Here is a 16,840-nt window from a genome sequence, read left to right as displayed (position 1 = left end):
GTGGTTAAATGATTATCCTAGACTAAATGCTGTGATATCTTCATTGTCACTTGTTACAATCAGCTATAATATCTCACTTTTAATTTGATTTGTAAATACAGGTATCTGTGTGTTTTTCCGACTTTGATAATGTGTAAAATGCCATCAAATTGCAGTGATACACTTTAATTGCTGGGTTTTATGATTTTGTTCTCTAAGTGTAAGCACTGGTCATGATTTGAATAAAAAACAATGAGAAAGAAAATGATAATAACAGTGATCAGTAAGACAGATGCACCTTAAAGAAGTAATTCACTTCCAGAATGAAAATGTTGTCGTCATTTACTCTCCCTCCACTTGTTCCAAACCTGTAAGAGTTTCTTTCTTCTGCTGAACACAAAATAATATATATATATTTTTTATTTTAGTATCTGAATAGTTGATTGGGATCATTGACTTCCATAGTAGGTAAAAATAAATAATAATAATAATAATAATAATAATAATAACAAAAAAATTAAAAATAAAATGACAGAATTTTCATTCTGGAAGTGAAAGTGAAAGTGACGTGACATATAGCCAAGTATGGTGACCCATACTCAGAATTCATGCTGCATTTAACCCATCCAAAGTGCACACACACAGCAGTGAACACACACACACACACACCGTGAACACACACCCGGAGCAGTGGGCAGCCATTTATGCTGCGGCGCCCGGGGAGCAGTAGGGGGTTCAGTGCCTTGTTCAAGGGCACCTCAGTCATGGTATTGCTGGCCCGAGACTCGAACCCACAACCTTAGGGTTAGGAGTCAAACTCTCTAATCACTAGGCCACGACTTCCCCAAAGTGAACTACTCCTTTCAATGAAAATTACAACAGAGTTTTTTTTTTTTTTTTTTTAAAGCATCAGGATGAGACTAAAGTGAGAGAGATTTGATCTATGTCATCGGAAATGAGGAGGCAAACTTTTCCATTACTGCTTGCTTTCTTCAGTAATGGGTTTGTTTTGCCCCCAATAACCATCTGTATGTTCTTTGATGCTGTGTTATTATAAATTGTTTATTCTACATTTACACAAGATCAATGAGTCTGTGGTGAATCTCTTACCTGCTGTAGCTCTTTACATTTATCTTTCCATTTATTTCCACAACAACCCCCCACTTACCCACATTCAGTTACGACTAAATGTGTCTAAAGATATACTATATCACTTTGAAATTTGGATTCATTGAAGCTTATATTCAGCAGATGTCCATATTAGCTCAGATGCCCTTGGCACACTTGTCGTTTTATTTACCTTTGTTAACCCATTCTTCTTTGCTTTTATGTTTGTTCATTTTTAGAACAGCATAATCAATTATAGGCAATAATCATAATCGATTACACCATAATCGATTATTGTCAATCAGGTTGTCTCTCTTTTTGTCGTTTCTCTTCCAGCTTCATAGTCACTCCAGCAGTGTCCTTCCAAAAACAGCCAGTAACTTACAGCCTGCTCATCAATCCCAGCAGTCTTTTCAGCATCCAGCCAGAGACGGGGGAGATCAGTCTGACCCGTGCTGTAGACTATGAGAGTGACCAGCACCGCTACCTACTGCTGGTACGGGCCAGTGAGAATCAGGACAGTCTCAGTAGTGCTGCTGAGGTGAGTGTTGCACGTGCACTGACAAACTCAGACAGGATGCCCATTTAAGAATTTTACATTCTGCACATTCAATCAACTCTCTTTAAATCTTAATTTATGTATTTCTAAAACATCTAAATTTTTAGACAGCATTACATTTTGTTTTGAGTCTGACAAAAAAATGGTTCATTGTCTCTCGGTTCTAACTTCATTATTTCCAGAGTAAGATCTACTGTAATGAGTGATATATATATGGGAAGTTTTTGCTCATAATGAAATGTATAGTAGTGGAAATGTATTCATTAGGTAGTTTATGGGAAAAACATCGATATCATAGTGCAATGACTGTCAAGACTGTTGAAAAGAGTTTTCAGTATTATGAATTTTTCTAGGGAATTTGACTTTCATTCAATTGGCCTATCATGGTTGCATAGCAACTGGGGTAAAAAAAAAAGTTAAATCAGTGAAATAGCAGTTAAATAAATGTGTAGTGGAAAAAGACGACTGAAGACATCTGCAGCAACAACTCTTAGAATTGTTCCTGTCATTGACTAATCCACAGACAAATAATCGCATGTTTTCAGAGACTGAAAATATGCTGTGCTTTTGGCTGTCCATTCAGTGTCATTTTTAATGCAAAAATGATATGGTTGAAAAGATAGATAGCTAGTTAGAAAGATATATAGATAAAAAAGGAAAAAGAAAAAAAAAGGAAAGCAAAACAACTATTTTATTTTAAATGCGGGGTCACACCCACTAGAAAAAAAATAAATTAATAGAATTACTATGAATCCCTATAAAACTCTTGTTAGACCAAAATATTTCCCCTAAATGTTGTCCCAGCTAGCCAAGCACAGCTGTTTAAACAAACAGTTTCATATTGAGCACTATTGCTGATTTGCAAGCTCCCAGCATTGCAGCATGAATAAATTATGAATTTAGTTTATTATAATCTTTTTGTTTTACCACTTGCTGCCATTATTTATGTTGCTGTGCTGTTTTTATTATTATTATTGTTGTTGTTGTTGTTGTTTTGAGAACTCATAATTTTACTGATTTATTTGTTGATCATCACTGTGGTTAAAATCTGTGTTATTGTGTGTTAAGAGTGCACTCACTTCAATTTTAATATCATATACAGTATAAATCTTACTTATTTTCTTATAAAGACAGACTGATGATAATGTTCATGTTATTTATGCTCTTCGTTCAAATTTTGGTCACTTAGAATAAAAAAAATAAATAAAAACTATAATCGAGAGGGTTGTGGCACTGTGGGAAATGTAAGGGCAACAATTTAACTGAAATCAAAGAGATGCCTAGCAGTCCCGTTCATTCCTTTTTCAGTAACATTCCCCTGGAGGTTGTAGTCTCGCCTCATCATAATTTGATCTGGCTGCTCAGTGATCCATACATCTGTCCTGGCCTGAGGCAGGCCAGCCAAGATCTCAGCTATTAGCTGGGGAATGTCACAAAACAATGCGTGCCACCTTGTGTCTAACTGCAAATGTGGAGCAAGAGGGCATGCAGACAAAATAAAAATAAAATTATACTAAAAGACTGGCAGACCCTTTTGACTTCAAGAATCCTGTGAGACGTGGTCCTGAGAGAAATTTGCCTGTTGCATTCTCTGCATTCAGGCACACCGCAGCCCATCTGTCACCCTGAAATCACTCTATAACTCTTCTCACATCTCACTTTCTGGAGATCAGGAACACCTGTGTTAAAGCACCAGTTACAACAAACAAAATAAAACACGGTTTAAAATGACATAATTAAAAATGTGCAAACTGAACAGGCTTCAGAATCAATAATTATGGCCTATTCAGTCACAGTTATTAGGGTTCTCACAGTCATGGACAATCTGAAAATATCAGCAATATTTATAATTGTTTTCCAGACCTGAAAAAGTCATGGAAATTTCAGTAGTGGATATACATTTCTATTTATGATCTGCTGTAAAAAAAAAAAAAAAAAAATTGCCTAGAAATTGCTTCTGTAGAATAGCATTTCCTTCCATTCCATAGTGATGTGTGATATGTGAGTGAATTGATCTTTTGTGTCTGTTTATGTCAATAAATGTGTCAAACCAGTTCACAAGATGTTAATCATCTTTGTACTCCCTGATATTATTGTGTCTGTCATATCAGATCTTTTTTTTTTTTTTTTTTTTTTTTTTTTTTTTGATACAATGTCTTTAGATATCATTGGCTTTGCTATCAACAGAATAACTACTGAGAGTAAAACTTATAAAATAGGGCTTATAAAACAGTTACTGAGAACACAAAACTTTCCCTCAGGGATATTTCTGTCTTGTAGCTCTTCTTTTTGATTCAGCCTTATATGAAGGCGTTTTATTTCATGTGATTTTGGATTATGGTCTCTGTTAGTGTTAGAAATATGAGTAACATTGTAGACTCTGAACTGTTGTCACAGGTTTGACCATTTCTGACTTGGCCTGTCTATTTTCATCTTTCCGGTCTCTGAAATTGAAGTGAGTAGGTTATTAAAGTCACTTAGCATCTGCCAGGAAGCTTGAGCAACAGTGTCAGGGCAAAAACACACACACAGTGTTTTTCCTCCTCCAGACAGCAACTTTCAGCTTAATTCAGTCTTATGGGAGGCATTAAGTGCATCTTTTAGCTTCCCTGATGCTTTTAAAACAAACTGGGAAAGAGCTATAACATGGCAATGAGATAGTGGAGGACGTTTGTCCTTTTGTGTGGAGATTCACTACTTCACATCTACTGTATTTTCAGGGGCAGATGCTTGGTTATGTAAGAACATAACTGCTTGACACCAAATAATGTTGCAGTGAGAAAGGGCCAAGATACAACTGAATGATTGTTTTAAAGAGTGATAGGATATGGAATTTTAAGCTTGTTAAAAGAGCTTTTTTGGGAAGGTGTTCTTGAAACCACAGCAGCTTGTCAGACTCTGATAAACACTGGGGAAAGGCATAGTGATGCTCTAACTTATTCCCTGATAATAATTCATGGTTCAAGATATTATGATCTGCCCATATGTTCCATTAACGATTCAAACTTTTCTATTCTGTGCCTTCTGGCTTCCTTTTTGCTTGTTTCTCACAGGTGCGAGTGATCATCACAGATGAGAATGACTGTATTCCAGAGTTCCAGCAGTCCATTTATAGCAAAGACGGTGTCCCTGAGACAGTCACGACTGCAACGTCACTTCTGCAGGGTGAGGCTGCGGTCCTGTGTGATCTCGAGGTCCTTGTATAACAACACATAATAGAATTACCTAGTGTTTATTTTTTACAATTCATTTTAGTCACTTTGCCATGCTAAGTGCAAGTTGAAGTGACATTTGAATTAAAATATTCAAATATCTGATGTATTTATTTAAACATGTATCACCATTTAACAAAAGCAACATGCAGAAAAAAATGTTTTTATTTATTACTTTTAATTTGTAATTTTTTCTAACAATATTGCTGTTTTGACTGTATTTTTGCCACAAGTGACAAAATGATCCCAAACTCTTAAAGGTACTGTATATGTGTTTGGGTTATTTAGCAATTCAGTTTACTGGTGTTGATTTACTGTGGATACACACACACACACACACACACACACACACACATATAAATACTTGTCATATTTTTTGTCAACATTATGTTTTAATTGAAATTGTGTAATTATCATCAAGATGTGCATTTTTTCCTGTCTGCACTTTTATTTCCAAATGTTATGTGAAATCAACCAATCAGATTAGAGCCTTCCAGTGCTTTCCAGTTTTGCATGCTGTATGAGACACACTCCATAAACAAGCTGTATAGTGAACCTGTGGCTGTGGCATGAGACTGGTATGGCCCTAGAAAGTCAGTTTCTCACACACACTGAGACAACAAGGTGAGAAGATGCTCTCTTCTTCCGCTGTCATTCTGTTTAACACCACCTTTGAAGCACATCTCCCCTGATGTGCCCTTTCATGTATCTAAATTGCACACAATAAATCTGGAGTCTATGTACTAACTCCTGAGTGTGCACTTGTAACACACAGAATGGAAAACACATGCCCTCAACCATGATAAAAAGAGCTTCCATATTCTCATTAAATTTTAGACAACCATAGCTGCTATCAAAGCAGCAAAACAACAACTGCAGAGGACAGACCTACTGCATATGCAGACACAATGCCAAACAAAAGAATACAAAACAAACAAACACTGGAAAGTTACAGTGAAAAAAAAAAAAAAAAAAAACTGCTGGCCTGGAGAATAACAGGTCTTGGCAAGCAATTTGGGAGCTTAACACAGAGACTTCTGACAGAATTGGAAAGGTGATGCAGGGAGGTGTACAGCAGATGTGCTGATTAGCAGGTGCATGCCAACCAGCATCTGCACAGCCGTCTGTGTGAGCTTCATAACAATTATCTCCACCAACAACAAAAATATCTTGCTCGCTTCAGTTAAACTTGGAAGAACAGTAGAAAGGCTACTTTTCAAGAATAATATGCAACATGTGGCTACTTATCAAACATTCATAATGAATGAGATGGACAATTTATGATTTAAACATCTGGGGTAACTATTGTTTTCGTAATGGCTGTGGTTTGCTGGATTTTAAGGTCCACTTAAACTGTATGCATAGCAGAAGATTGTAGGACTCACTGTGGCTGTATCAATATGGCTGTATCAATTATCCCATTTAGGCTATGTTAACACGACAATGATGTAGTCAAAAATGGAAAAGTTTTTCCCTTGCGTTTTTAAAAAGTTTAATGTATACACGACAACGTTTTCGAAACGATTTGCGTTTACACATATCCGCGAAAACGGCCAAAAACACTGTATTTCGTATGCCAGGCCTGTAGTTGGCGCTGTCACCTTGTTAGTAAACAGTACCTGTAGGAAAGAGACGATTATATGTTGTATATGATGTTTCTCTGCTGTTGGTTGTAATATTGGTGAAGTAAATATGCACTATGCTGAAGAAGCATTAGCAAACTCTTGAGCAGCAACTTCAGTACCATGTACTCCGCCATTGTTGTGTGTGTTTGTCCGCGCTTGCCTTTAAATTCAACACGTACTGCACGTGTCTACATACCTAACATGTACTGCACACACGCATGACATCAAAGATTCCCGTATTGGGTGTTTACACGGAAGTTACAACTTTGCCCTTTTCAAAAACTTTGAAACCCGTTTTCAAAAATATTCATTTTCAGTCCCCAAAATGCCGTTGTCGTGTTAACGAACAGGGAAAACGCATAAAAAGTTTCTGTTTTCAGCTGAAAATGTTGTCGTGCAAAGGGCCCCTTAATTTCCTGTCTTTATCTTATTCGTATTCTTTAATGTTAGAATTAAATGTAGTAAATGGAATTTTGTTCGGTGGAGGGGAATTCAAGGCCTCCCACAAAGATAATCTGGAGGACTCGATTGAGCACACACTCTCATGTGGTGCGGTTGGGATCACTACAAAGTCAGTCACACTCCTAATATTACTCAAACTGGATTCAAGAAACTGCAAGAGAACTGAAGGGCAGAAAGAAAGAAAGAAATAAAAAGCCCAAAACATTATCTGTCAAAATAATGTTTATAGAATTTTATTGTCGTGTCAATCAAGGTTGATAAGGACCATTTTAAACAAAACAAAGATGTCAAAATAATATAAAAAAAGATACATTTCCAAAACAGATCAAGTCAGGGCATATACATCAAAGAGAATTACCAAATATAAATGTCCAGGTAGACACCTGCCGATGTCAAAACGGCAATCAAGAAATGAACCGATACCCTCTGAAAAATATGTGCATAATTTTCAGTGTCAACAGTCAGAATAAGCCAATTTAAAAGAAAAGAATTAAACAAGTATAAGTGATCTGAAACAACATAATTAGCAGGTATTTCACCCTCATTCACGTACACACCATGGCGGTCAAAACGGTTTCATCATTGATACTGTACAATAATCCGATAACAAAAAAATAAATAAATAAATAACAACAATCGCCTATACAGTTCAGATGTTAGAAAATCGCAGAACTGACCCCAAACCAGCCCAATTTTTGTCCACCCGCCAAAACCATTTTTTACTTGCACAATCAAATTCAAAACCACCGAATCTGGCAACACTGCTGAAGGGACAATAATGGAATTTATCGCTGAAAGTGCCTTAAAGGGTCATGAATCCACAGACTACTTTTTTTCTGAGATTTTAGCAGAGGTGTTTGTATTGCACATCATAGAAGACAATGTTAGCATTCGATAGTTCTAACTTTTGGAGAAAACTGGTTAATTTCAAGCTTTTTTGCGCTATTTTCAACCTGGTCTCATATAAATAAATACCTCTGTGCACTTTTTGTGCAACACCATTTTTACGTACCTTACTGCATGTTTTGCTACAGTTTCAAAGAGAAATGTCCACTGAGTGGTGCTAAAACACTAGTTCAATTCGTGAACCCTGGCACGTTTTTATTATGTTGAAATGGGTACGTTTTGCTGTGTTTTTATTATGTTGCTTCTGGTACTTATTGTGGCGGTTCAGAAGTCAAATATCCGTGGACTGTCACTAAAAGTTAATGCTCCATGGTGTTGGAAATATCCCCTACACCAAACCCAACCCTAAACCTACACGATAGTGTTAACAAATGCAAAACTGATATAAAAATGCATTTGCTGATGCAACCATGCCATTTGAACTTCCTTATATGCAGATTTGAACTGCTTTGTTGAACCACGGTTACACAGGATTAGCACCAGAGCTCCTCGCCTCTTGAGTACATATCCGTACTCCGTGAGCTACCGAACAAACCAAATGCCTGTGAAAATCCATAGATAGCTGGATATGTGCGATGCTAACATTCAAAAGCATCAGTTTTCAAATCTCCCAGCATATTAATAGAGAGAGAGAAAGTCATAACATGATATTCTTCAAGTAATTGTGTGAAAATTACGCTTTATTAATAGAAGCTCTGAAAAAATTGTGTGAAAATGAATAAAAGGTGTCTGAGTTTTACTGCCTCTAGTGTTCATTTATTTTGGAAACTGCAGCATATATACTAATTGGTACGTATTTTGCGTCGCGCTAAAAAGTGCACCCAGGTCAGTTATGCCATGAAACCAGGTAGGCTATTTTCATCTTCCGGGTTTAAAATCTACATCATGTTGATGTCACAATTTGTGAATTGGCCTGTAATAGAATGTCTTCTATTACTCGTAGGTGACTATATAATTATTCATTTTGTTGTGTGTTATTGTACTGTGGTAAGTCGATTAATCTAATTATTCACAACAGCATGTATTTATTTGCTATGACAGAAGCTTCAGATTGCGAGATGACATCACATTAACTGAGAGAAACGTTCATGGATCGAAGAAGAGTGTTTGTTTTTGCTTTGTAATAAGAGTTCGGCACAAAGGCGATTGATTCACTTAGTGAGTGTAGCCGTTTCTTACAGCTCCGTGACACAACCCATCAAAAGGCTTATAGCAACGTCACAGAATAAGCCTAAAGTTATCAGATGTTATCATCTATGCTGTTGTCTTTAATATAATTTATAATTTGTGCATGCACTGATGTTGTTTATAAAATAGTATTAAAATGCGTAATATACAATTTAGCAGAAATTGATGATTTTCTAAAGTGCACATTCAGGGAAACTGGACCTCATCTCGAGAAATATTTACCCCTTTATGTTGACACTAGTTGATGTGCCAAGCAGCAACTGTGTATCTGAAGTTCATTTGAAACAGGCCCACACCTTATTGAATGCCATTGCATTTTACTGTAGTTTTCAGATGCAATAAGACTCACAGTTGATCCCCAGTCATGTATAACCATTCTAGTGATTCATCTGACAAGTGTATAAGCCCAAGCTATTTACACAAGGATCCTCAAATAAAGATTGATCCTATTAGCTGATGCTGCATTTCTTTGTTTTAATACCCACCTCCTGTATTTCTCTCTCTTTTGCAGTATCAGCCAGCGATTGTGATTCCGAGCAGAATGCAGAGATCACATACTACACGCTTAGTCCAGATTTCATCATTTCAGCCCATGGCACAATATTTCCGGCAGTCCCTCTGGATTACGAGAGGCCCAACCACCTTTATGAATTCATAGTGATGGCGGTGGATAAGGGCGAGTTGCCCCGCACCGGCACGGCCACCGTGCGTCTTCGTATGGCCAATGTCAACGATGAGCCTCCAGAGTTCTCGCAGCCTGTGTGAGTTTCTTATCTCTGTCGCCACCCCTCAGCCTCATCACACTATGATTCTGTGAGGAACATGATAATGGAGGCCCATTGTTTTTATTTGGCCGTAAGCAGCAGACATTTCAAAGAGCCAAGATTTTGTTATCAGGTTAGCAGTTAACATTTTAATTAATGCATTTTCTCCCCCAAAATCCCTCCTCTGTGTATTTCCAATGTGTTGCAGTGGTTTCATATCCACACTAACTGCATGTTCATATCTGATACACAACGTGTACCAATGCTGTGTGTGTTTATATAATAAGAATAAAATGGAGTGCATTTATGAATGGGGCATATAAGACATATAAGAAGGTGGTGGCAAAACATTTTCAGCAATTCATTTGGGAGTGCACTGAATGGTTGGGAATACACCAACATAGAAACTGCATTAGTTCAGCTATCCTAGTCTGAACTATTAGAGGATAGCGCAAGTGTAGTGCAAGTGTAGATTTTTAATAGTCTTACTATCTTGAATGATTGTTGAATTTTTGGTGTAGTAAATTCTTGAACTGTGGTTGAGGAAAATAAATACAACATTTGTTGGCATTTTGTTTCAGTGTGGCTGGTTGGAAGATCTTGACATCTGACCTCGCCATCCTCTTAAAAAACTAAAGGGAATAATATGGCTATATTCATCATGGCATTGTATGGGAAACCTCTTCACCATTAAGATGATGGTGGTAGATTTGAACAATGTGTCTCTGGGAGATGTTGAATATCTCTACACTGTCAGAAAAATATGTGCAAAACTTTTACCTTTAGGGGTACAACATGTCAGTGAGGCAGTGCTCTCAAAAGGACTTTGTAACTTTGTACCTTTTTTACCCCTGAATGTTACATATGAGTTGCTTAGAAGTAAAGTGCATACAAGTGTATGGTGTCCCATACTCATAATGTGTGCTCTGCATTTAACCCATCCAAGTGAACACACAGAGCAGTGGGCAGCCATGTCTCACCTCAGTCATGGTATTGAGGATGGAAGAGAGCACTGTTCATTCACTCCTCCCCACCTACAATCCCTGCCGGTGCCAAGACTCAAACCTTCAACCTTTGAGTTACAGGTCTGAGTCACTGACTATTAGGCCATGACTGCCCCTAGAGTAGTAATATGTAATCTTGTGGTAATATCACAAACCATTTAGGGGTAAATAAGTTACAAAGTGTCTTTTTGTCACTATCCCAGTGACCAGCTACTGGACCCATAGCCTAATGTAAAATTTTTTGCATATTTTTTTTGTGTGTGTGAGTGTGTGTAAAGACATCTTACAGTTGAGCCTATGCTCTGAACTTGTATTCTGGGCTAGTGGTGGTTCTGCTAACCTTTACTGCAATTACAGATGCGGTTACATGTATGAAGTGGTCACTAAATTTTATCTACAGTAGTTAAACTCAGTGTAAGCATTTATATAAAATAACTATCCATTTAGTTTTAATAAATGTAAGAAGACCTTGAACTATACAGATTGCCCTTTTCAACATTTTTTACATTATTTCAATGCATCTCATAATTCTAAATAAAGAGCGCAGTACTTACTATTTTAACTCACTCACTCACACACACACACACACACACACACACACACACACACACACACACACACACACACACACACACACACACACACACACACACAAATAGCTAAACACATAAAGGTTACAATAAACAAATACATTTTTCAGTAGTAGAACAAAATGTCTCAGGTTACGCATGTAACAATGGTTCCCTAACAGGGAACGAGACACTGTGTCCTCTAGAGGTTGCTATGGGGTACACCATAAGCATTACCCGGTGTCTAAAGCACATGTCTAAACCCAACAATAACATTGGCTGGCAACACACTATGACGTCACTATCGGTGTGACCATAGTATAAAAGGGCACCGGAGAAGTACACCATCCACTTCTTCATCTGAAGAACACAAAGCAGGCATCCCAGAGGCATGGCAAGGGGACACATTTTCTCATTCCCTCTCAGGGAACCATGGTTACATGCCTAATCTGAGACATTCCCTTTCAAGGGAACTCGCACTGTGTTCTCTAGAGGTCGCTATGGGGAATGAAATACCCACTCTGCCATGCTGAGGAGAATGCATGCCAAATTATGTAAAAGGCAAGCAATAAGCACCAACTCCACATGAGATCATCAGAGTTGCGCCTTGATGGCTGTTATTGACACTATCCCCTTTGTCCAAAAAGACAAAGCTGCATGCCCTAAAGGAACTTACCTGCAAGTAGCCAAGTGAAAAGAAGCTTTGCCCCTGGGCAGATTTCAAATGCTTGGAATCATGTCTCAATATGATTTCTTTAACCTTTTCAGTGGTGAGTTTAAAATATTCCAGCGGTCCCCCCAGAGTGAGTTTTTTTAAGATGACCGTTATTTTAGAACATTCACCTTACTGTTTCCATGGCGACGTGTCAGGCTTGTCACGTGACACACAGCGTCTACAATAACACTGTATGACAGATGGATTGCTTTTATTTCGTTTTTCCTTTTTTTATTTAAAATATTCACAAACTTGCATACCATGTCATGAACAATCTGATATTCAGATTCATATAAAAATAAACGTGCGAAAAAGCAGTTTGAATTTGGCAGTTATGTGACGTCACCGAACGTTCTAAATCCCATATGTGGGACCATACTCCCAGGGCCACGTAAATAAGAATCCCATTATGTGGGACCGTACCACTCAAAAGGTTAAGGGGATATAGTCAGGTGTCTGGGTATTATATACACACTCAACCTGTAAAAAGCCGGATCCACGCTCATACAAAAAAAGTTACAGGGAGGCTAGAAGGCCTGGCAACCTAATACTGCTGCATGCAGAGCTCTAGGGAGTGAAGTACTCGGAATGACAACCCTCTAAAGTGAGAGGAGTACGAATCCCACTCAACCAATGCAAGTGATAGAGCTCCCAGGAGCAAGTACTCTTCATAATGACCCTCAAAGTGAAAGGAGTACCCACATACTCACTACCTCAGGGAGTACTCAACCCTTAAAAGTGAGGGAGTACTGCCAAGCTCAACCTAAAGGATACCTTATCAAGGAGGCTTATAGAGAACCTAACTTGAACCAGCTACAGTACGGAGCTCCAAAGAGTGAAGAGATGAGGGGTACTGAACAAGCTCACCCATGCTCTTGGGAGCAAATACTCAACATAGTGACCCTCAAAAATTAGGGGGTATTATATCGCTCACTGTCTTAAGGAGCAAAGCACTCAACATAACTAGAGCGAAGGGAGTACTGCAAGCTTAACCTTAAGGGCTGCTATCAAGGAGGCTCACAGAGAGCCTAACAACTTGAACCAGCAACAGCACTGGGGCTCCAGGGAAGCGTAGTACTCAATATAACAACTCTTTAAAGCAAGAGGAGTACTGAACATGCTCACCCATGTCCATAATGAGAGCTCTCAGAAGTGAATACTCGATCATAATGACCCTCTCAACAAGGGGAGTATTATAACGCTCACCACTTTAAGGAGAGAAGTACTCAGTGAAACCACCCTCTAGAGTGAGGGGAGCACTGCAAGCTTAACCTTAAGGGCTGCTTATCAGGGAGCCTCACAAAGAGCCTACCGACCTATAACACAGAGCTCTTAGGGAGCAGAGTACTCAGCATAACGACCCTCTAGAGCAGGGGTGTCAAACTCAATTCCTTAGTTTTGTTCCAACCCTGCTCCAACACATTTGCTCCAAAACATTTCACACCCCTGCTCTAGAGTGAGAGGAACACTGCAAAGCTCAACCTGAAGGACAGCTTATCAATGAGGCTCACAGAGAGCCTGACAACTCGAACCAGTTGCAGCACAGAGCTCCAGGTAGTGTATACTCAGTATAAAGACTCACACAGTATAGCAAAGTATAACGAGTGAGAGGAGTAATAATATGCTCAACCTAACTGCAGAAAGAGCTCTCGAGTACTCACTATAATGGCTCCTAAAATGAGGGGAGTGCTGTCATACTCATCACCTTAGGGAACGGCATACTCTGGATAACAAACCTCCAAGGAGGGAAGTACTGCCAGGCTCGACCTTAAGGGCAGCTTATTAGGGAGGCCCACTGAGAGCCTAACAACCTAGTAATACCACCAAATTGAGCTATAGGGAGCAGAATACTCAGCATAACGACTCTTGAGAGGAGTACTGCCACACTCAACCTTTATGGCAGCTCATCAGGGAGGCTAACATGAGCCTAATCAACCTGACATAACTGCACCATGGAGCCCAAGGGAGCAGAGTACTCTATTAAACTTTATTAATAAACTGCTATCCAGGCAGAGCTCTAAGGAGTGGGGGCCTCATTAGAAAAACTCTATAGCGAGTGGAAGCCTAACAACACAACCATATAAAGGCAGCTAGCCAAGGAGGCTCAGATAGAGCCTAACAACTTGGCACCACTGCCTGACAGAGTGATGACATGCTCCTCCGGTGCCCTTTTATACTATGGTCGCACCAGTAGTGATGTCATAAGCTGTTGCTGGCCAATGTTATTGTCATTTTTAGACATGTGTTATACATGTGTCATGTCATGTGAGACACATTTAGACATGTGTCACATAAAAGCGATACATCGACTTGAAGACAACCCTGTATAATTCGCTTCCTCCTTTTCTTCGGAATCAGTTTATGATTCAAACATATAGTATATGGTTGAATTAATCTAGTATTTCCACTTGCCATTGTGTAGTGTTTACTACTTCAGGTAACTAAGTGAAAGTGAAGCAGGTAGTCTGAGATTGTGTGATTGGATGTAGGCAGGGACTAATTTGCATATTCATGTTACTGTGTAAACTGGATTAGGTAAAAGTGTACGGATAGTTATATTCAAGCCACTTTTAAGGCATTGAATTATTTTCACAAGAAAAAAATATTTAAACATAATTTTCATTATAAAAAAAGATGGATTTTAATATGATGATTTTTAAAGATAATATACAGTAGATTGATACAATTAGTTTTTAAATTTACAAGCATCAACTTTTTTAGTTCCTGAAAGTTAATGTTTGTAACCTTAAAAACTACAATAATCAAGTAAAATTTCTGTTAATTTTTCAGCATTATTTATTATAACAATTATATGCCATCATGATTTTAGACAGTCATTGTCTGATTGCTTTGAGAATGAACAGTCTTTGCAGCTGGCCTGATGATGCTGTTCTAGTCATAAGCAACAAAACTACAATGTCATCTTTCTGATTATGTGGTCTACCCTTTCCTTTTCTTCACTTCCCCTTTTGTAGACCTTGACGATGAGGTTTTACCTCAGTTGCTGTATTAATTTGCCTCTCATTTCGCTGATATTTCTGTTGTGCTGACAGCAGACTGTTATTGTTGTATTTTACATCTTGTTGGTGGAGCTATGGCCCTTGGCCATTTTAATTGACTGATTTTCTGGCAGAGAGCTCACTGAATAAGAGAGGCAGATTCAATCAGCCGTGCATTCAGCTGAAGCTGGAGAAACCAAGAATGGAAGAGGGTGGAGAGTGGGTAGAAAGGTTTTGGTCAGAGGGTCCGAAAAAGAATGGGAGAGACAGGCAGATGTTTTGTTTCCAGTCCCCTAAAAGGCCTTTTTTAATTACTTTATACTGTATATGTTGCCCCATGGTTATACCCAAGAGCATGAGTTTGAGATGTGAATGGCTTAAGAGTCTACTTTAAACATTAAAATCAATTTGAAATCAGAAATTACCCTATTTACTTTCTTAATACACATGGTGTTATAGCACATGCTGCATCCATTCATGCATGTTATTCCAAAGAAAGAAAGGGAAAAAAAAGTTTTTAAACAAAATGTAATAACTAGTACTGCCTCTGCATTGACTATTCTTTTTGGCTGACATTACCCGCTCCTTTTATTTTTCAGCCCTTCCCCTCAAACCACTTACTTTTTTCCCTCACAGAATACCCTGCTTCACTCAGAAGTGCATCACATTATGAAAACAAAATGGGTTTTGAATGCTGCTTCATGCTGAGCAAAGAAGCGTTCTTTGCTACTAAACTGCTTTTGAAAACAGCTACAGTGTGCCTTCAGTTGACATTTTGAGAAATGTAACCTCATGATACGTGCTGCATTCCTAAAAATGCTGCACAAAAGCTGATTTTTCTCTCAGCATTGTAGGTGGAAAACTTTTATATCCCCCCTTTTTGTCATCTTGGTTTAAGTTTTTATTAGGCAATCATGCAAATAATAGTTGAGGACTTCTGCACTTGGGAAGGTTCAAACAGGGCTGAAAACACACTTGAGCATTATAATGAAATGCCCTCTAATTATTGTCTGCACAGGTACAAACATCAGCAACTTATCTGATTATTGTCTGCTGTCCAAGCAGGAATAACATTTAGTCCAAGCATTTCTGTATAACCGATTCAGGAAATACTTAAATGTGGATGGCTAATAGCTGTAATGTAATTAGACTTGCTCTTCATGACAATGAATCATTATCTGAATTAGCTACTTTACCGCTATGTCGGATCTGTTAGACTTTGTTCACACTGCATAAAAAATATGATTTTCAGAATATTCAGACTGCTTTTTATATGGGAAAATGTCCTTTATATTTAGACAACATTTTGTCATATTCATTACTATTGTTTAACTTAAATTGTCTTCTATATTTAGTAGACAAATATAAAAATTGTTGATGCAAAATCAAAGCAAATGTTTCAATATTGATTGTTTTCATGATGGCAGTAAGAACAATTTGCTGTAATTAGATATGATTTTTTTCCCCTCTCAACCTGCCTGAACACCTACATTGCCTATATATTTATGTATTTATTTATTTATTTTAGAAAGAAAGAAAGAAAGAAATGCAAGTTAGCAAAGATGCATTAAATTGATCAGAAGTGACAATAGAAACATTAGAACTTTACAAAATATTTATATTTCAAATAAATGGTTGCTAAAAATGTATAATGGTTTCCACAAAATATTAAACAGCACAACTGTTTTCAGCTGTTTTCTTGAGAAGCAAATAAGCACATTAGAATGATTTCTGAATGATCATGGGACACT

At 37.9% G+C, this 16,840-nt stretch overlaps 1 protein-coding gene across 2 annotated transcripts in view; it reads left to right on the top strand.

Annotated features, from left to right (window-relative positions):
* LOC109093790 (neural-cadherin-like) overlaps window positions 1-16,840 on the top strand; it is a 255,054-nt gene that overhangs the window by 100,205 nt on the left and 138,009 nt on the right. For both annotated transcript variants that reach the window (XM_042760623.1, XM_042760624.1), the window contains exons 4-6: window positions 1,423-1,627; window positions 4,699-4,810; window positions 9,550-9,799. In XM_042760623.1, the coding sequence (XP_042616557.1) occupies window positions 1,423-1,627; window positions 4,699-4,810; window positions 9,550-9,799 (567 nt within the window). The remainder of the gene's footprint in view (window positions 1-1,422; window positions 1,628-4,698; window positions 4,811-9,549; window positions 9,800-16,840) is intronic.

This window comes from Cyprinus carpio, chromosome A7 (assembly GCF_018340385.1).
Source record: "Cyprinus carpio isolate SPL01 chromosome A7, ASM1834038v1, whole genome shotgun sequence".
NCBI lineage: Eukaryota > Metazoa > Chordata > Actinopteri > Cypriniformes > Cyprinidae > Cyprinus > Cyprinus carpio.
The sequence above is the reverse complement of the archived record's forward strand: the minus strand, read 5'-3'. Positions and strand labels throughout refer to the sequence as shown.